This window comes from Apostichopus japonicus, chromosome 12 (assembly GCF_037975245.1).
Source record: "Apostichopus japonicus isolate 1M-3 chromosome 12, ASM3797524v1, whole genome shotgun sequence".
NCBI lineage: Eukaryota > Metazoa > Echinodermata > Holothuroidea > Aspidochirotida > Stichopodidae > Apostichopus > Apostichopus japonicus.
Genome location: NC_092572.1, coordinates 8048841 through 8070269, shown reverse-complemented (window position 1 = coordinate 8070269; position 21429 = coordinate 8048841). Strand labels below are relative to the sequence as shown.

The window sequence follows — 21429 nt, the reverse complement described above, 5'->3', positions numbered from 1 at the left end:
TATACATCATACGTTGGGCCATATCTTCCAAATCAATACGAAAGACTTAAAAACAGAGGTCAAGAGATAAAAGTATGAAAACATTTTAAACACGATAACTTAAAAAGTATATCTTTATTGAAGTTCATAGTTAGTGTTTTATCCCCCTTGGTGAGTACAAGAACCTTAAAATTGGTGGATGTCACCAACGTCATTTGCAGTCAACATATGTCGAATTCTGAAAACCTTGCAAATACGGTAATTTAAAAAAGTGCATTGTTGTTGAAGTTCATACTTGGTATGTAGATACAGCTTGGTGAGGCAACAAAGTAATTATTTGGTTTTGCGTACAACTTCAAAAATTAAATTAAAGTAACCCTTTTTTCAAGAAAAAGGGACAAAATATATGAGAAAATGGATGAGCAAACCTTTGGCAAAAACTTGACAAATACATATACTAAGAAGTACTTTATTTGGTTCCAATGAGTTGGTTAATCATAGTCCTATACTTATCCATTCGATTAGTACATTATTGACCACACTGGTGGAAACACCATACTGATATTACAAGAGTGTTTTTCCTTTAGATGTTTAGTTAGCATGTTATATAAACTATCCTTCTATACAGTTCGTCCCGATTCTCCGTGCCCACTGATTGATGCATGTAGTTCGACCTGTACTGGATGTCAACTGAACGTTATTACTTCTGGATCACTTACTTGTTATGTGAATGGCTCTCGACCAATGATGGACGTAGACTGGATTGTAACTAACCAGTCTGGAGTGAGCTTCACTAAAGAAGAGCAAACTCATAAAGAAATGGGTGACAGATGGTACACTGAGAAAACCATTGAATACACAACACCTGATTGTGGAGCAGATGCTACTTTCAGATGCATGGCTTCTTTGTCAGACACTACATTTGTTCCTCTCCTTTACACTTACTACAGCACTGTTAGGATAAATACAGGTAACGTGATATATGCCTACTTTCAAATTTCGTGATGGTATTGCTGATTTATTGCACCATTTTCTATGCTCTTCTTTTACAGTTTATAATTAATCTGTTGAGTTTACAGAAGTAATATGTTGATTGCAAAGCTCCATTAAGATTTACTTTGTTACAGTTTAATTGAAATACGTACACGTTTTGAACATACATAATGCAAAGCTATATGTATAGTTATGTCTTAATGGCATTTAGAGGCCATTAACTTTGACACATTAGGTAGACATCTGTGCCAGCAATGAAATGCAATACACGTTTTTATTTTACTATATCCACAATGAGGGCAAAACGAATACCCTAAGCAATAGTGAAATTATTGGTCTTTGGACAAGCAAACCTATAGATTAAATAATTAGCAGATAGCAAATTATTCTATAACTATAGGTGTAAGAACCTTGGATTTTGACTTGTCTTGTGTCAGGTCTCCATGGGAATATGCCAATGAAAAATGTAATTTCGACAGCGTACAACTAGTATGGGGAGGGAGGCATTCTTCACATTTAAAGCGTGTTTATTATAACAACGCAATTGTGGCCAGTTACAAAGGAAAGGCGTAGCTCTCAGATATGTCTTTATTTAATTCCTCTCCCGTAACCCTTATACTTGCAAGGTTGTGTAACTTGACGTGTACAACCCTCGTTGTCTTGATTATGTCGTTTCAGAAGCCTGCAAAGAACCTCCTTTCATAGAACCCACGAGTAGCCCTAACGGTCAAGCCACCAGGACCTTCGTCGTTATTGGAATTATATTCGTCTCTGTTGTAATATTCGTCCTCATAGCTTGCTGTTTGTACAGAAGAAGATGCAAGTATAGTATACCTTGCGTCAGATCCAGACTAACTTTCTTGTGTAACTTGTTATTCAGCGTACTGCATACATTTATGTCATTTTGTCATTTTTGTTATTTAACTTGCGCATTTACGTTGTTTTGAAACTGTTAACTATAATAAAGTAGAAAACTTCTTCGCACCGTTTGAAAACATTGTTGGTTTATTTTTCATTGAAGTTTACAAAATATTGTCACATTTTCAGATGAAATTTGATGTTTATGAATGACCGGAGGTATAATGCTATTACAGGATGCACGCAAGTGACGCGCCTTGCGCATCACTTTTTACCGTCGTTCATGTATTATCCTGCAATAGCTGCCGGTAGACATTTGAATATCCCTTTATATAATCATATAAAGAATGATTCATTACAAAAAGCTGCATTATATTTCTCTGTTAATAAACAATGAACATTAAAATATCAAAGCCACAATAATTGATCGACCATATTTTAATTTTTTGTTTATTTAGGTACGGGTTTACCGATCGCAACTCCGGGTCCATACGTGGTAAGAAGGACATTATATCTTTATTTCTGCATTATTTTTGTGCACATTGTGTTCCTGTTTATCCATTTGTTTGAGTAAATTCCATCTCTGTTTTTATATCAGGAATTGCAGAAGACAAAACCGAAGCAGAAGAAACCCCTTGAAGGTACGTTATAATTTCATTAACATTATTATTCCAATGCCTGAAGACTTGACACGAAATAGAGGAGAGAAATGAAAAAGAGAGGAAAACGGGGAAAAAAAAGATGGAAAAAAAGGGAGGCAGGAGAGGATGAAAGGGAAAAGAAAAAGAAGAAAGAGAGAAAAGGGAGAAAAGAAGGGAGTAGAAGATAAACGCGAAGACACCGGGAAGAGAAAGAGGAACAGTAATAATTACAACGCTGATCCCTATAATATACACAGGGTAGCCAGTGACGGATCGAGGATTTCGGAAGGGGCGTGCGCCGAACCCTACCCCTTACATCGACAACTCCATTTTTGACGCTTCCATTTTTCCTCTCTCACTGATATATATATATATATATATATATATATATATATTTATATATATATATACTATATAACTCCTACAATGAATCGTTCGGAGAATTAAGCACATCTCCTGTGAATATCATGTAGTGGATCCAAGGGCGTATCATGGGCGGGGGGGGGGGGAGGGGGAGAGCGGACGCACCCATCACTTCTTGAGATTGTTCCCATCTGCAGGAAAACGCGCCCCGCAATCCTACGTCCCACCCTTCTAATCGCTTCCCGATGAAACTTAATTAATTACCTTCGCCCGTAGTACCACGACCTTGACAAAATACGGCAACACACCACTTCAACGATAACAAGTGCTCTGGTTGTGTGTTAGTGACGTCTAGAGGTCGTGCACTGACCTACATGGAGTGTGACCACTCCCGCTTTTGCAATTTCCCAAGATCACGCCCCGAAAAATCCCAAGAAATCCCAAGGACACTGTACTGTATGGATATCTAGCAATATCTAGGGATAAAAATCCCAAGAACACTAAACTGAAGGCATATAGAGAATTGAAGCCTTCAGTGTGTAATGAACTTGACATTGTTCGTCTTTCGAAATGAAAAGAATGTGGGGCACGGTAGCGTAACTCCTATGGGCTCGGACCGTGCTGGGCCGGGGGCCCCGACCAAAAAGGGGGCCCCGTTATACTGATGCACAGAAAAGGGTACCTCTTTGGATAGGGAGGGCCAGTTTTACTGGGAAAGAAAAACTCATGTAAGACTGAACAAGACAATATACATATGTTCACGTGATACGGAATACGGACATCATGATCATGGGCCCATTGGGTATAAATGTATTTATCGAGCTAGTTGTGTTATTTATTATTATAATGAAAACAAAGTATATAATTTAAAACACAATTCCAGCCAATTTTGTACTGAGTACAACTTCGGGACTTATGATTTTTTCCAACACCCCACAGACTTGAAACTGCGTTCATTTAAAAAGAGAGCAGGGCTTACATATAAATATAATAATAAAAGGTACGAATAAAGATGCCTTCGGTGTATCTGGTAAGTAGAAAAGCACATGAAAGTAGGCTTAGATGGAGACAAAGCTTCAGCCGAAATTAGGCCTATGCTTAGGTTTGATTACTGTAATTGTACAGTAGTTTCCATTATATTCCATGCAGTAGGGGGCGGGGTCACTTGCTCCCCCCCCCCCCCTGGATAACCAAATATTGAAAAAAAGATTAAGCATTTGACATTTCAATGATTTCACCCAACCAACAATTCTCTAGTTATGTTCATTGAATACGGACCCATAATGCATTACTGAAATTATTGAAAGTCAAAATCCTAAGACATGAGATCTCAAAATAAACGATCTGTATATGCAACTTGAACGGGAAGTGTCTTTTTCGACGATCTAGGAGTATTTTTTGGCAAAAGAAAATCGTCCTACGCTCCGCGCCTACCGATGGTGGCGCTCCGCTTAGACAGTATCAAGTAATGTGTTACACCAACATGACCTGCTGGTTTCCCCCTTGTATATATTTCTGCGGACGCCATTACTTGGACCTTCTGATAGGGGGCCCCCTTTGGACCAGGACCCCCCTAGGCTCATCGTTGCGCCACTAGTGGGGCATTGCACAATAAACAGATACAAGTTATTTATTTCAGTCTCATTTCAATTATTGGAATTTGTAAAGCAAACAGCAGATATCACATCATATCAGTGAGCATGAAAATGGCGTTCCGGGATGAACAACCTCAAAACTGTCTATGTGTGTAGTGTTCGATTTCGGAAATATCTGGTATTTGTTTCATTTCCTTCAACGAAGTTTCATAGTAGCCGTTATAAGAGGTATTAATATTTGTACACCATAAAATTAACTGTGTCTGAATTTCCGAAAATTCCTTGACCAACATTTTTCATCATACTTCGCCCTACTCGTGCATTTTTGACCTGTCTGTTAGGGGTTGAAGGAGGTTTTTCTATGTGGGTTGTCCATAAATAAATTTATAGAAAAAATTCTGAACAGATAATGGGTTAAAAACCTTGAAAAGTTGGGCTTACGGGTACCATGGGCCGCGACGTAGAATCACCTACAAAAAGCAATGATCCACAGGAGATGCGATGAGGTCGAACATGATGTGTGACTGGTGACAATCTTCAAAATGGTTATGGATGAAAATAATTATTGGGAAATTCTTGGTTCTCAGGCAAAATTGTACAACTGTTTGGTCATTTTCAAGCCCGAGAAGTGCCTTTTCCGGTGATCTGGGGGGGGGGGGATATCAAAACCAGAAATTTTATTGTACGCTAATTCGTGCCCCAGGATGAGAAAGTCCTTGATACGCGCCTGATACATACAGCATTCATGACATTAAAGTTTCATGTTTATTGCTGATGACATCCCTGCCTGTAATATCAAGTTTTATTGCAAAATATAAATATCTTACTTATTGATATCATTCTTTGTAATAATATCATAACGTTGTACAATCTTGGCAGTCATTGAATATTTTATTGTTTTTCTTTAGAGATGAGAAATACTTTAGTGGAAGGGCTGAAGAAGTACTACGAGAAATTTTGTTTCATCAAACCGCTACCGTGGGGTGAACCAATACCGATACATGCCCTTTACACTACATGCCAGTGCACCGTCACTAACGCAAACGGTCACGTCAGTCATCACGCTAGCGACTTTCTGTCTACACCGGAGTTTAATTTCGATACTAAGCGGGTCTTCATTATAGCAGATTTAGGTTACGGGAAGACAACCTACACTCAACACCTGGTTAGCGATTGGGTATCGAGGATGAAACTTCCGAAAAAAGGCAGTAAGGATAAAATCAGTGAGCCTATACTAATATATATTCACCTTAAAGAGGTTGATCCCTCGATGATACTTTCCGAACTTGTTAAGAAAATGATGCCTCTTGGAATTGATTTGTCGGTAGACGATATTGTTGAAATATTGCTGAATTTTGAGTTTCTAGTACTCTTAGATGGGCTTGATGAGCTATCGATGTCAACGATTAGTACCAATACTTCTGCCGAGAATCCTACTAACGATAAAGAAGAACGTGACAATCTCATTCAAGAGGAGGGTGATAATGATGCTAATCTGACGGTCGGACATTTACTCGATGATAAAATAAACACTTTTAAGTTTAAAAATATTAAGGTTTGGGTAACGTCTCGTGAAGTTGATGACATGAAGGCTTCATTTGCACTACCGTATTCAAATGTAAAATTGAATGGTTTCAGTGATCCTCAAGTCAATGAGTACATTTATAAAACCTGCAAATATTATTTTAAATCACGAGCAATACCCCAACTACCCATGATCCCAGAATCAAATATGAAAGACTCTAAGTTAGACGTCACACAACAAGCCAAATCGGATGAAAACAACCAAGAGACGATTGAAATAAAAATGACAAATAACGACAGCCGGCCGGTGACAGAGGGAGGATGTAACAAAGCCGAAAGTGTTAAGTATGAAAATCCGATGAATAGGGAGAAGAATGAAAAATATATAAATGAGGTTAACGAAGGAATTAAGCAAACCACGGAAGAGAAAGAACAAGACACAACCGAAGAAAGACAAACTGTTGATGTGGGAAAACTTCAAAAGGGAGAAATGAAAGACGAAAAGATAGATTCACATGCCAACAACGAAGCAAATGAAAGTAACATGACAGCAGAAGAGTTGTCAGCTAATGTAACAACAAAGTTAATTCCCGCTACTCATCACGAGATAAAGCAAGGAGAATTAGAGCAGAAAGGTAGCACTGTTCCAAGAAACGACGTGCAGACCCCGGAAGCCTGTTATCCTTTGGAAATACTTTCAAAAAACGTTACTGAATGTATGGAATTAAATGAAATTTCGCAGAATTTTTCTGAAACACCCCTTTTGCTGATTATGATTATTCATATAATTACATGCAGAATGTTAGATCCAACAGGGAAATATAAAGAAGTGAATGTTAACAAACTGACAACAATAATAAGATTAGTGATAACCTGTTTGGAATCCCGATACGTGCAGAAAGTTAATAAAATGTCCATTCAAAAAGATATTAAGAGTCTTAAAGACAAACTTGGTAAAATAGCATTTGAGAACAAAATGAGCCTTTCATTGGGTAAACGAGAGTATTGGAACAATAAACTTGGTAAGACAGATACCCAACTTGCCTTAGCTGTAGGTTTGCTCAAGTATTCAAAGAAAGTAGGAAGCGGAGGAAGTCAATTAGAAGAACTGGCTTTTTCATCCTATACTGGAATCATGTTTTATCATGAATTCTTTCAGGAATTTCTAGCTGCTCAGTATGTGCCAGAAAGTGATAAAAAGTGGGCGTGGATGGATGAATTTATAAAAAAGAGTACTGACGATGCAACGATCAGGTTATTACAGTTTATGTTCGGCATGAATCATGCCAGATTGGATAAAACAGTACAAACTCTCAAGGAACATCAAATGTGGAACAATTTGATCGACTGTATTTATGAAATAGGTAATCTCGAGAAGAAGCGAACAATTATCAAAGATATGAGCAAAAGAACGATTATATTTTGGAGAGATACGACGATTCACATACAGCATCTTGACAGGAAACATCACAGAGTTGCTTTAGCAGATTTCTGCGATGCTTGCAACTCTTGTGATGTAAGTAGTGAAAACTGTTTCAATTTATTTAAAAAAATGTGGTTTATCTAATTTTGAATATTTGTTCAATAATTAATTCAGCTTGACGAAAAATGATCCCTAAGCTGGTTTAATAAACTTACTGATTGCCTACAATAAACATGTTATCAAATTAACATATTTCACTACACAATGGAAGTTCTCTATATCGTTTTTGATATGACCTGATACATGTACAAACAAATATAATATCCTGTAATCCTATACGGTAACGTAATTTGATTGACCATTTGTTTTAACTAAACTTCATTTTAATTTACATTAATGACATCCATTAATGTGATATACCTCAATAAGTGGTAATTGTTGGGTTTTGTTCTTTGGGTTATTCAACATGGAAATATATCGTAATTAAAGTCTTTCCATTTACTTGTCTTCCAACAGGTAAAACTAAAAGGTATGACATTTAGAGAAGAGTGTGCTATTGACTTCATAAAAGACGTTACACTGCCCTCATTAGAGACCCTGCAATTTCTAGAAATGAACATCAACGACAGCCAATTCACATCAATCATCAACAGCCTTACTAATCAAAAATGTCCAGAAAATTTACAGTAAGAACGTTTGATAATACTTCGTTATAATCATCCGCAAAATGTGAATAGTTTTTATCGTTCGTTGTCTTGGTAAATTTGGACTTTTTCTATCTTTACATATATTATTATTATTATTATATATATATATATATATATATATACATATATAATGAAAATTAGTATCGAGTTGGAAAATCAAGCAGAGTGGAAAAATTCCAGCCTCCACCGGGACTCGAACCCGGGCACCCCACTCTGTACGCGGAAACCCTAAACACTATAGGTTATGGACGCTGATTGGATGTCCAAAGGTTCGAAACCGGCAAGGAAGGTCGTAATTCAACTGTAGGCGTTTGTCACCTGTATCGAACAATACTAGTCCTGTTTTTGGTGACATATTTTGCCTTACTCCAGAGACCACACATGATGCTGACCAACTCGAAATCAGTTGTGATTCCTTAAGCCGTATTTCTAAAGAGATACTTTGAACAGACTTTATGTTAATGAATTGGAGGTAAACGAAAGAGGCAAATGAACAATTATCAATGAAAACCGTACTGATTTGGTAAATCAAGAACTGTGAAAAAGATTCCAGTCTCAACCGGGATTCGAATCTCGAGACTAGATAACTACTATCGAGACTAGTTGAGACAAGTGGAACACTTGGAACACTAGTGTTCCACTTGTCTCAACTAGGCTCAACATATATTTCGCTCTGTCCACCGGACATAAGCACTCTGCGCTAAGATAGACGCCAATCAACCAACTTTATATATATATATATATATATAAATATATGTATATAAATATAAATATATGTGTATATATATATATATATATATATATATATATATATATATACAGGAAGCGGATTAAGGAGCAAAGAACGTATTACATTAATTTATTTTCTTGTTGAATATCTTGTGCAAGGCGTGGTCACAAGGTAAAAGTTTCAGAAACTGTGCACCGACATTGGCTTCAGCGTTTCTGCTATATGGTATGGTGTATCAAATTATTTATTGGCTCTGTTCTTTTCCTTCTTTTTCTGGGTATGTTTGCTGCTCTTCGGTTTGTATTCAATTTCCTACATTTATCCAGTTTTCCGGAGGGCTGCGTTGTAGACGAGTGCTGCTTCTTTTAACATATCCTGGCTTGATATATTATAGATTTATTTCTTGATATTTTCTAATTAAGGTTCGTAAAGTGTTCGTTACCGAGGGATCTTCAAGAAGACAAAAATATAGGAGTTCTTTCGACGGAATTGAAGATAAAAAGTGAGTGATAATCTGAATTTGATCTTTCTTCATAACATACAATAACAAGATACAGAAACTATTTTTGTATGTGCATTAGATTTAGGGTTATTGCATTTTTTTTAACGGTCTGTTTTCAAGTTTATAAAAAAAATCACTAAGTTGCAAAATATGCTATGGGCATCGAATTTAGTTGGTTCGGTTCACGATGAAGTGCTTTCATGTATAGACATGTTTCAAATTACTAATAACACACCTTCTCTACATTTTTTTTCAGTTGCTTAGCAAAGAATAGATCAGTTCAGGGTATATACTGTGACTACAAAATCACCTGCTGCCATGAGCGTACCAAACTTCAACCCGGAGAAAGGAAAATGGGTAAATGAATTGTGGCCGAAAGACATCTCAACGTAATGTAACGTTTTTAGTACATAAATGTGAGAAGACATCGCCTGCGACAATTCGAGTACTAAAATTCTACAGAGAAAGGAAAATGAAAAAGGGATTGTTTCCAAAAGACATGTAACTCTAATCAGATTTAAGTGATATTTACCTTACTCAAAACGTATGTCCAATATACCGGGAACTTTATGGAGACACGATGTTACGTAATATATAGAGTTTGTAAAGTTTTCGTAAGCGTTGCTACTGTTGTTGCGATCATCCGATCCGAAAGACCTCATAAGCGACTGTTTGATGAACTTTTTACTATGAATGTGGATTCACTCCAGGATGCACAAGGCACATATTGTTAATGCGAAGATCAACAACCGGGGGGCACAAGGGGTGGATTCACATCCAGAAATTTGCTTCTGTTGATCCCTGACTGGACATGTCAGTCACAAATACATTTTAACAATAGGCACATATGACAAGGGACTAGATTTAAAAAAAAGAAGACTTATCAATGTAGCATCCGTGTGTAACTTAGAGATTTTCTTATGATTAATACATTTGGAACCTAAACAAAATTGGAAACATTCTTAAATTTAGCACACAAGAAGGAAATAATATTCCTATACAGATGTCTACGACATGTACACATATAGTATCAACATTACACATCACATATTCTACTGGGGTTTCTGGGCACATTCACTTTATAAGGCACATACAAACCCATGAATTCCTAGGCCTTACTATTTACATCTAAACTTTCTAAATGTTGAGATCTCATGTTCTGGAAATTGACAAACAAAATATGAATTAAGCATTCGGTAAAATAATTTTGTATGGAAAATAGGCCGTTACGTGTCTTAATAAGGTCTGTTTTATTCATTGATGTATAAACACGTAATTGAATATTTAAAAAAAAAATCACTCTAGAGGATTCTGTGGTATCCGTAACCTTTATATGCAGAGTGGAGGTAAATGAGCTTAGTGGGTAGGATGTGTAGGGGACTTTGCCTCAATATTATTAGTTAAACATTTGGGCACTGATAAAAGGGCTATCAATCAAACGGATAGGCCTATATCATGCATCAAGATGTAATGAAGATATTCATGATTTATAGTCTTACATTAGACTATACACTGGTCGCGCAGGATAAATATTATGAACTCTCTACGTTTATTTGTATTCCAACCAAACCAAACGCACGTTCGTCGCATCCGAGATTGTGCATGTACGTAATGAGTGATTTAAATAAACATTGTATTCATATGAAAGTCATTCCTACAATACGTGCCTAGAATATTGAGTCTGCACAATATGGACTATTGAAATCAGAAGAACTGATTTGATCATTTCGCTGAAACTAACTGATATAACGCATACTGTCCAGGCGTTCACATTATCTTAGGGCGACTTTCATTTAGAACGAGGAAATCTCACGGGGACAGCTCCCCTTGTCCACCCTATCCCGTAGGCTACGGACATGAACTTGGCATCAGTTAACTTAATCAAAAATAATGTTTTGTGAACATTTGTAGATAACTACGCACCACAATTTGAGATGTGGGTAACATGGCTGTAACAACAATATGACTATAACAGCTTAGCACCCAGACTTAGCACCATATGTGTATCTGTCTCAAAACTTCTATGACATATATAATTATCTCAAATACACTTAAAACTATAATGAATTGCATAGCTAAACAAACTGAATGAACGATACAATTGGCATGTACTGTTATATTGCTGGTAAGTGATTATACAACACACTATAAAATATCAATAGTAATATATTGGAAAAGAGTTAAGCGAATGCTGTGGGCTTTCGACATCTGCTGGCTAAGTATACAGCCTCATCGCTGTATCGGCGCGGTTCCTCATTACTTACGCTATAAATGAAATCCATAATTCTTATTGCAAATCAGTTGAAAAGCTCTATTTTGCAACCGGGGTGGTTAATCAGATGGTAATAAAACATTTATAACGAATGATCTCAATGTTTTGGCCCCTTTATAAGACACACGAGTCATTATGAGCATGATAATCCTAGCGCCTACACGAGTTAGTCACCCAACATGGGGGAAGGGATGTTTGATATTGTGTCCCCGAACCTCTCAAGATTGGAGCACGTGTCCCCTACCTCCACAATAATTAACACCATGAATACAATACAGTAACGCTGGGTTTTTTCTGTTTAAGTCTATGAAAAGACCCACGAGAGAACAAACAACATTCAATCTGTTAATAGAAATGGTTGAAGTTGTTTTTAGCGTCTTGACGAATACCACCTGGCAATATTTGTCTTTATATTTACATATTTCGGTATCATATCTTTCATTTTGTTACATATTGGTAATTTTTTACGTAGATATACATATTTTTCAAACTCGGTATGTTATATTTCAACATTTTATCATATTATATCAATATTGTACATTTTGAAAAACTTCAATATCATTTCCAATTTAACATTCATCCAATCTAGTTGATAACATGATAAAAAGTTAAATATTGTCTTCATTTTGCTCAACTATTTTTTAACTGCTTTGTTAAATTCTACAAATGTAGCTACTGTAATATGCATCAATAATATGAGAAGAAAAAAATAATATCAAAATACCGTCTAGAAACTTATCAGACCGTAAATAACTTACATTTATCCAGACAACGGAAAAGTGCAAAAGTACACTCGCAACCGAAGAAATAAATACTTAGAGAACAGAAGTGTTTTACATATAAAAGTAGAAGTAATAAATATAGCTACTTTGATTCAACGTCAAAGTTTACTAATAAAGAGGGTGGGAACGTTTTTTAAAAGTTTTCATTTACAATTGCATAATTTGCGTCCTTGTTTTAATTCCCCCTCTGTCTGTATGTTAAAGAAGATCAGCATCGCCAATATACGTCAAATGGTAAAGCTTTTGCATAATAGACATTTGTTTGCAGTTAAACATGTGATCATAATTTAAAAAAAAGATGCGATTTGTACAGTTCCGTTTTAAGAATTATTGTTTTGTGCATACTTTTTAAACAAATTTTCTAACTTAGTCGACGTTATTGTTTATTAATAGATGAAATTGAGGAAATCTCACACGTTTTTATGACACGGCCAGGTAACTGCGCAGGTGTTAACTTTTAATTTACAGGCACAAACGACTTGGTATTCCGTGCAAATGTTGTGAGGACCTTAAGTGTTTGGATCAAAGAAAGTGGAACAAGAATATGTTATATCGAGCAATTCAATTTGTTACCAAGCATAAATCAAATAACAGAAATACTTTTGATAGAGCAAAATTCAGTGACAGGTGCATAATTCATGTAAACGATTTTAAGCAATTTATTGCCTACATTGCCTACATTTCCTATTTTCTACAACATTTCTGTGTTTCGGAATATGTCTGAGATGTTCAGCCAGCAATCTGATTTGCAGCCAGTCTTCGTTTGTTGAGTTATCTGCAATAACAAATAATATATCTCTGAGATTCCATTTCATATCGGCAAAATATAAAACCCTTAATTTACCGCTGTCCCTTACATATTAAGGCCGCCACAGTCTGGGGAAAATCTGAGATCCCCCTCCCCCCTCCCTCCACCTTGCAGTTAATGTGTACACCAATTATGTTTTGTTTTCAACATTTAAATGTATTTTAGTTAACCTGCTTAACCTTTAAACCGCATTAACTTGGTTAAAAAGTGATGTAGGCCCTAAAAAATAATACAGCGAGTAAAATATAATCACATGTAACATGCAAGTAGAGTCTGTCACAGCACAAATATAATATGGGCAGCACGTTATGCTCTAACAAATGTAAATGGTCTAACGTTTTGTGTTTGTTTCTTATTTTGTGTTAATTTTATTATGATTTTAACGGAACTAAAATATCCTTGTATGTTCTCTTCCTGTTTTAAATATTGACTTGTGTAATTCTTACAGGAATGTTGATTCTCATTCAGAAACTGAGTTTTTTATTTTATTTGGAAATACATATCAATATGTGGTGAAATAATGTCGAAGTGATATAATTTTCAGCAATTTTATAGCAATTAATCATTTTCGGATACACAAAATTTCTTAGAAGATGCATTCTCTTGAAACATTTGTATTAATTTTGAAGTTGAACTTAGTCATGTGTGCTTCAATGCTAAGCTATTTACATTCTCACAACCTACCTAACAGCTCGTTTGAAAGATTAACAGTCGCTAGAAGGGCGGTAGGGAATAAACACTCCAGCAATTTCATGATCTTCGAAATATTACACTGGCCACCTAAACAATATAATTATAGTCTAAATTTATAGATTTCTCGCAAATCACTTCTGAAGCTTCGTTTGTCATCATCATGATTAAAATAAACCCTGATAAATATCAATGATTAACTTATAATTCATTGTTGAAAAAAGCTATATTTGTCCGCAACCACTGAAAGTATGCTTAAAATTTACCGTGGACATGAACCACAAACGAAAATATCATTTGATCCTTTCTCCAACACGTATACCTTACATCATTGACACCAATTTGCGACATTGAGTACTCCCAGTGCGTAGTACTTCGACTCACACTTGTTTATCGTCAAAGGAAAATTCCTGTTGTCGTAAGTTTTTGCTTCACCTCTAAATAAATACGATTGGTTAAATCCAAGTCTCCATATTAACCCTGTATTCTCATTATATTCTGTCAACAAGACAGGACATTTTAAACACACATTTTCGTGTAGTTTTGTCATCACTATAGAATCTGTAATCGCCTCAACAATAGTCCTGTTCTTTGGTGACCTTGAAATGCTCAAGAACACTGAAAAGAACAATGATATAAATCTATATAGTTGAAATGTAAATGGGCCTCCAGCATTATATGCTGTCGCCCAAACCAATTGGGCTTTGCCAACGGTTTGCATTTGCAGTGGTTTGAAACAAGTAAGAAAGGTTGTCATTCAAGTGTAGGATTTGTCACCTTTATCGAGATATTCTCGCCTGTTTTAATTACATATTTCTAAACACACTTAACTCCAATAGAGTTAAATTCCACTCTTAATTTGAAGTGCGCCGAGTGATCACTCCAATGGAATGAAATCCACTCATTATTGTAGTGCGCATGCGCACTACAATATTGGCATTTGTTGCCTGACTGATCAACCTGCAGGGCTGGTTTCAGATATTGTTTAACTGGATGCTTTGTGTACATACACATTGGCGCTCTAAACAGATTTCGATTTCACAAGTCCGCCGCGCTGGAAAAACACACTTTTCCAAATTTGCAAATCTTTGTTTGCTGGGGCGGATAACTGTCCGATTTTGCGCGTAAACAAAAAGTAGTGCTCCAGGGGATTCATACTAGTACAAAAAACTATGCAAGAAATAACAAATTCTACAAGAATTCAACGAATTATTCAATAAACATAACTAACATTCATTAAAGCATGTTGGATATGAAACATATTCAAAAGCCAAAGTCGATACTATTGCAAATTAATCCGCAAGATCAAGGTGACTGATCTCGAGAACTGAGTTTCGTCATCTTGTAATTACTGCCCTGGGAAGAAAGTACTGTTGTGTATGTTATGTACGTGCATGGGCCGCGTCCACGGACCTTGTGTGACTGACTACAGTATTGGCCTACGTGCATATCGTGTACGTGCTTACGCGGTTGTACGTCGAGAAGTGTACGTTTGAATGAACTGGTGTTACTGATTGCAGACATCACGGAGGGCAGAATTGGAGACAAGTAAAGGTGAATTATATAATTATTCTTTTATGAATAGTTAGTATCATGCCTAGAGTACAACAGGTTGGACGATAAGAACTGTTGTTCCGTATACTTTGAACAAATTTAGGGGGCCTAGGCTAGTTTCTTAATTCTTTGATGCCTAACGTTAGGCTTTGTTGGCGTACATATCGGTAGCCTACCTTAGAACAGTAGGCCTATTCTACAACAAGTTGCAGTCCGAACAGTTACATAGTATTAAACTGACACTGATAGGGGTACTCGGTTTAGTCGTTGTACAACTCGTGTATATATGTAAAGGGTTGTACTACAGCCTTAATTCGTAACTAACTGTGTAGGCATGTGCTGCAGATAGTATTCACTATTTCAGTAGCCTCTAACAAGGCAAATTAAATATTTAATTTTAAATATTACCAGGTTCCAATTTATAACAGTTGTTTCGTTATAGTACTCTTTAAATGGTCCTTTTTTCATTCAGCATAGCCTACCTAGATTGGCTTACCGGTATTAAATACTTTTTCAGATTAGGTATAGGCCTACTTTTGATTGGCCCCCAGTTTAATGATTGAATTGTTTGATATTGCTGATTCTTAAAGTTGTTGTCTGAATTATTATTTCGTTTTATTCTTTTTTCAATGATTGTTTCCCCAAGTATTTTTCCACCCAAAACTGTTCTACAATTATCGGTTCAGCCAATACTGCTTCCTTAATTATCAGTTTAGCCAATACGATTTCCTCAATTATCTTGTCGTTTCAGTCCACACTGTTTCCTCAATCATCATTTCAGCCAATACTGTTTTCTCAATTATCTTTTCAGCCAATACGGTTTTCTCAAATATCGTTCAGCCAATACAGTTTCCTCAATTATCATTGTTTCAGCCAATACGGTTTCCTCAAGTTATCATTTCAGTCAAAAATCAAAACAGTTTCCTTAATTATTGTTTCAGCTAGTACAGTTTCCTCAATTATTGTTTCAGCTAGTACAGTTTCCTCAATTATTTTGTCAGCCAATACCGTTTACTAAAACTTACTACTTATTGTTTCAGGCAATAAGTACTGCTTCTTTTGTTGTTTCCAATACGGCATCCCCAATTATTGTTTCAGCCAATACAGTTACCTCAATTATTGTTTCAGCCAATACAGTTACCTCAATTATTGTTTCAGCCAATACAGTTTCCTCAAGTTATCATTTGAGTCAAAAGTCAAAACAGTTTCCTCAATTATTGTTTCAGCTAGTACAGTTTCCTCAATTATTGTGTCAGCCAATACCGTTTACTAAAACTTATACAATTGTTTCAGGCAATACGTACTGCTTCTTTTGTTGTTTATACATTCCTCAATTATAGTTTCAACCAACTGTTTCATCATTTATCGTTTCAGTCAATACGGTGTCCCCAATTATCGTTTCAGCCAATACGGTGTCCCCAATTATCGTTTCCATGCTTCCTTTAATGGAACTATCATTATCTTTCCCTTTCATGCAACAGAAAACTGAGCCACCTAATGAAACACTAACTAAAGAAGTAGTTGCATACAACGAGGAAGAGAACAGCATTCAGCTGTTACTTGCAGATGATGAGACAGTCACTATAAATGTCAACATACTAAAGACAATGCTTAACACTGACGAGGATGACTGGCAAGCAGTTCTTTCAACTCTTTTGCCCTTCACTGCTCAAATGACTGTCAAGGACAACGAAGCAATCACCTGTGTGATTCAAAATGTCACCAACTTGGATAGTGATTCTGAGTAGGATGAGCAAATCCCTAACAGGAACTTTGACTTACCATGAACATTACATTTCATGATTTATATTGATTACCTAAAAAAATGAAACCAAATCATGCCCAAAATCTTGGCAACAATGATATTACCTGTATCGTGATTAATGACATGTTTAATAATGTGTAACATATAGAATATCACACTGTTGATAGTTCACTTCATACACTCTAAAAGCACAATTGTGTAATTATTTAACCAGGATTTAGATCACATTGCCCAACACATCTCCTGGTCATTTGGACCAGAGAAATGTTTGAAATTTGACTTTCATCTGCAGTTATGTTGACCTTTTTCAGGTCAAATTAAACAGTAAAAGACAAATTTCAAAATAATTTTGTGATAAAAAATAACCAGGAAATGTGTTGATATATGACCAAAATCCTGGTTTATAGGTTGCTTCATAAGTAAGTGACATTACCATTTGAAAGATATTTCTTTTATGCTTTTGGAGTGTAACAGTAAAAAAAAGTTGCCTTTCACCATGGACATCTATACCTTTAGCAAAACCAACATTAAAAAAGAGCAGGATACAAAGAAATCAATTTCAGGATTACAGTATTGGAGAAAAGAACTTTGCCACACATGACATTACTTTTGTAACTAGCAGATATGTAACTTGTAATAATTTATTATGTACAAAAGTGCACTCTTCAATTATCTTTGTGTAACCTTTACATCTGAGGCTGATATAAAAAAAATAATCATAGGTGATCTTCATAATAAAAGTAGTAAGTGATTTCATACAGTATAAGAGACTTTATAGGTTGCTTCATAAGTAAGTGACAAAATACCATGTTCCTTTTGTTTAGTGTGCCTTCCTTTATATTTCATGCGATGTTTGGCATTTATTTTGTTACACCAGAGACTTGTATTTCCATATTTATTATGTTATACTTTTTTACCGAGGAAAGGGTGCTGTATTCTGGTATTGTGAAGTATGGATGACATGATGAAGTTATTTAATTTGTTTTCTACATAGTGTTAAGTATTTGACTGTTCCTGCCTTATCCATCTGTTATCATCATTGCTAGTGTGATCACTTGTTTAGTACAGCAGTACACATTTGATTTAATCATATTTTGAAAACTAAAACTACATCATTTGTAATGCATTCCATTTTCTTCCATTTTGATTCTTTGCCATTTCAAAAAGAGTCTATACAGTCACTTAAGGATAGTATATCAAAGGTATTGTATCAATAGTGAATACACACTTTTCAGGCTAGCTAAGTTCAAAAAATCTTTTCAGATTTGGCAAACTCTTTCCTCAGCAGCTTCCAGTGTCTTCCTGATATAAATTCAGTGTGTTTTTTTGTAAGCTTTATAAATATATTACAAAACTGATCTGGCTCACCTTTGTTATGTACCCCTAAGTGTGTGCCAACCTGCTCATATCTAAAATGGAAAAAAGTTAGTTACATTAACATGGCACTAGATATGTACGTTTGATTTTGATGGTAATTTCATAAGGATTATTGAATGTTGAGTAGGCAGGGCTGAATGTAAAATCTTTTAAAAGGTGATAATATTGCACCCAGGAGCCTAATTTTCTTCACACCTGCACTAATAGAGATGACTAAATGTGCATTATGTCATGAAGTATAGGTAGACCCACTAATAAACATGTTTTATTCCTTTGCTGAACGAATCTATGCAACCATGTGTGTACATGTGTGGGTGGTTCACACCTGCCCTTTAACAGCAAAACCTCACCAATAGTAATACAGATTGTCTTTTTATTTGGCACTATGGAGTAATTTAAATGAACCTTATTAATTGTATAGGAGGTCATTTTCAGATCAACACTTTTGGTAACTTTGGACAATTCATAATTGGTAGGTTGGTTAGTCCTACCAGGTACATTATAATTACCTAATAATCATATTAGATCAAGGATGTCAATATCATATTCTAGATAAGTGGGGTCAACATGGGTCATTTAGTTAAAACTAAGATTGTTTTCACAATTGGTATGTATATTGGGTTAATGAATCCTATTAATCAACACTGGCCCAACTTAAACCGAGTTAAAACCTGGACCGCAAAACCTCATCTACCTACCTATTAATCAACAAGACAGAGGTCATTTGCAAAGAGTGAAACCTATAACTTACCAATGCTAGCTCAGATTCATTTCAAATGTGTAATACAGGTTAGGACAATTGAATAGATGTTCATCAGAAATGACAAGTCTTTTTTTCTTTTTTGGAGGGGGAGAGACTAGTTAAATAGAAAACACCCTGCAATATCAGTAAATGGGCAATGTTAGTTTGGATTCTTTACAGTTAATCTGAACATTGAGCCTGAGAGCTATAGGCTATGCACTATATTGGTATTTTAAGAGACCAAAGATCATTGTAGACCAGAAGAAATCAAACAATAAAGATTTTGCAATATAGAAATTTACTTTGTAAATTTAATCAACTCCAAACAGTCATGATGTATCCTTGTTTATGATACTTCCTTATCAAACAGTAAGGGATCTTATGCCATCTTCATTCAACCGTGTATTTTATCTTTGGTTTTCTTGTTTTCTTAGTATTTCATAGTTCTTTGCTAACAAAAACACTTGCTACTCTACCTGAGAAATAAAGACTTTTGGAAAACAACAATTCACTGTCAATTTATGCTTTGGTGTGGACCAGTAAATGAATTATGCCAACCATATACCAACTGAGAAACTTATGGAATGTAAATACTTGTCACGGGGAACCTCAGCAGCAAACCTCATTAAAAGTGGTGTGATCAATTTTGCAATAATGCAATGCATCCAGAAATATTCAATTTATCAGCCTACTAAAAACCATGTTCAAAATTTAATTTGAATCTCAAATCACATGTCACTCCATACTCTTTTTGGGAATTTGTCAATTTGAGTAACAAATTGTACATGAAGTAACAGTACATGCCATTCTCCTACCTTTATGTTTGTAGAGTTCATGTGTTTGGGCTACCTGTACTGCAATATTTGATCTGCAAAATATCAAACACTGAAATGTTTCCAACCAGGGATTCGAATTCTGTTCGTGTCCTACCAAAGACATTAAAAATAGAACCTACTTCCATTGTACTTGGTGCTCGGCATAAGCAATCGAGTAGGGAAAACAAGCCAGTAAACGACAACTGGAAAAAAGGCTGTCGCTGCCTCAACTTAAACCAATGAATTAGAAACTGGACTGTAAAACCTCATCCAAATCTAAATCGAACCAGCACTCAACAAATCAACCAACTGAAAACCACATTTCAAATGTATGCATTCTTTGAAGTAGCCCAAACTTCCTCTTGCCCTTGTTGATGTGTGTGTGACACCCCCTTGTAGCAGCGATATCTTGGCACTCCCAACTTGGATTGTTTTCATAGTTGGAATGTAGGTTGGGCATATTGAGCAGATGATTCCTATTGATTGCAGTAGCGTAGCTATGGGGGAGTTTCCCCAGGTGCCACCTCTAGGGGACGGCAAATCGAAATCAGCAGGGGCAAAAAGCAAAAACGAAATGTCTGCAGTTTCTCTTGCACCCCAAAATACCTTTTGAAAAGGGCGAAAAGCAAAAAAAGGTTTTCAGTTTCTCCCGCACCAAAAATGTGGGTTTTTTGCCATAACGGGCGCAAATTTTCGAGCAAAACAATTAGAAGGGGCGCCAATATTAGAACGGGTGCCAATTTGGTTTCTTGCCCCGGGCGCCACAAACCCTCACTACGCTAAAGATTGATTGTGTTTAAGGTCAAAAGAGGTCATATAGTGAAACCCTTGTAAGAGTGATAACTTACCCGAAGTAGCTTGAATTGTTTTCATAGTTGGTATGTAGATTGGGCACATTGAGAACATGGTCCCTATTGATTATGTTAAGAGATCAAAGGTCAAAGTCAAAACCTTGTAACATCGATAACTTAGTCAAAATAACTTGGATTGTTTTCATAGTTAGTATGTACGTTGGGTATATTGACTAGATGGTTCCAATTGATGTTGTTAGTGAAAACTGTAATGCCCATAGCTTCATAATGTCTGCTTGAATTGATTCTATACATGATGTAAGGGTTGGGCCTTTTGAGTAGATGGACTATATTGATTGTATTGGGTATCAAGAAGGGTTAAATAGTGTAAACCTTGTAGGCCTAATGGCCATAACCTTGTAATGTGAACTTCATAACAGAATTTCATTGTTGTGAACTAATTGAAATATCCCTTTGCATTGCAAGTAAATTTATCCCAAGAGTTTTGTCAGAGTTGA

The 21429-nt window shown here is 35.9% G+C and overlaps 1 protein-coding gene across 2 annotated transcripts in view; it reads left to right on the top strand.

Annotated features, from left to right (window-relative positions):
• The window catches only part of LOC139976887 (uncharacterized), a 34408-nt gene extending 20916 nt beyond the window's left edge, over nt 1-13492 (top strand). For both annotated transcript variants that reach the window (XM_071985761.1, XM_071985762.1), the window contains exons 4-11: nt 608-949; nt 1651-1791; nt 2289-2326; nt 2429-2471; nt 5338-7469; nt 7893-8062; nt 9236-9315; nt 9572-13492. In XM_071985761.1, the coding sequence (XP_071841862.1) occupies nt 608-949; nt 1651-1791; nt 2289-2326; nt 2429-2471; nt 5338-7469; nt 7893-8062; nt 9236-9315; nt 9572-9579 (2954 nt within the window). In that variant the 3' untranslated portion in view covers nt 9580-13492. The remainder of the gene's footprint in view (nt 1-607; nt 950-1650; nt 1792-2288; nt 2327-2428; nt 2472-5337; nt 7470-7892; nt 8063-9235; nt 9316-9571) is intronic.
• The last annotated feature ends 7937 nt before the right edge of the window (nt 13493-21429 follow it).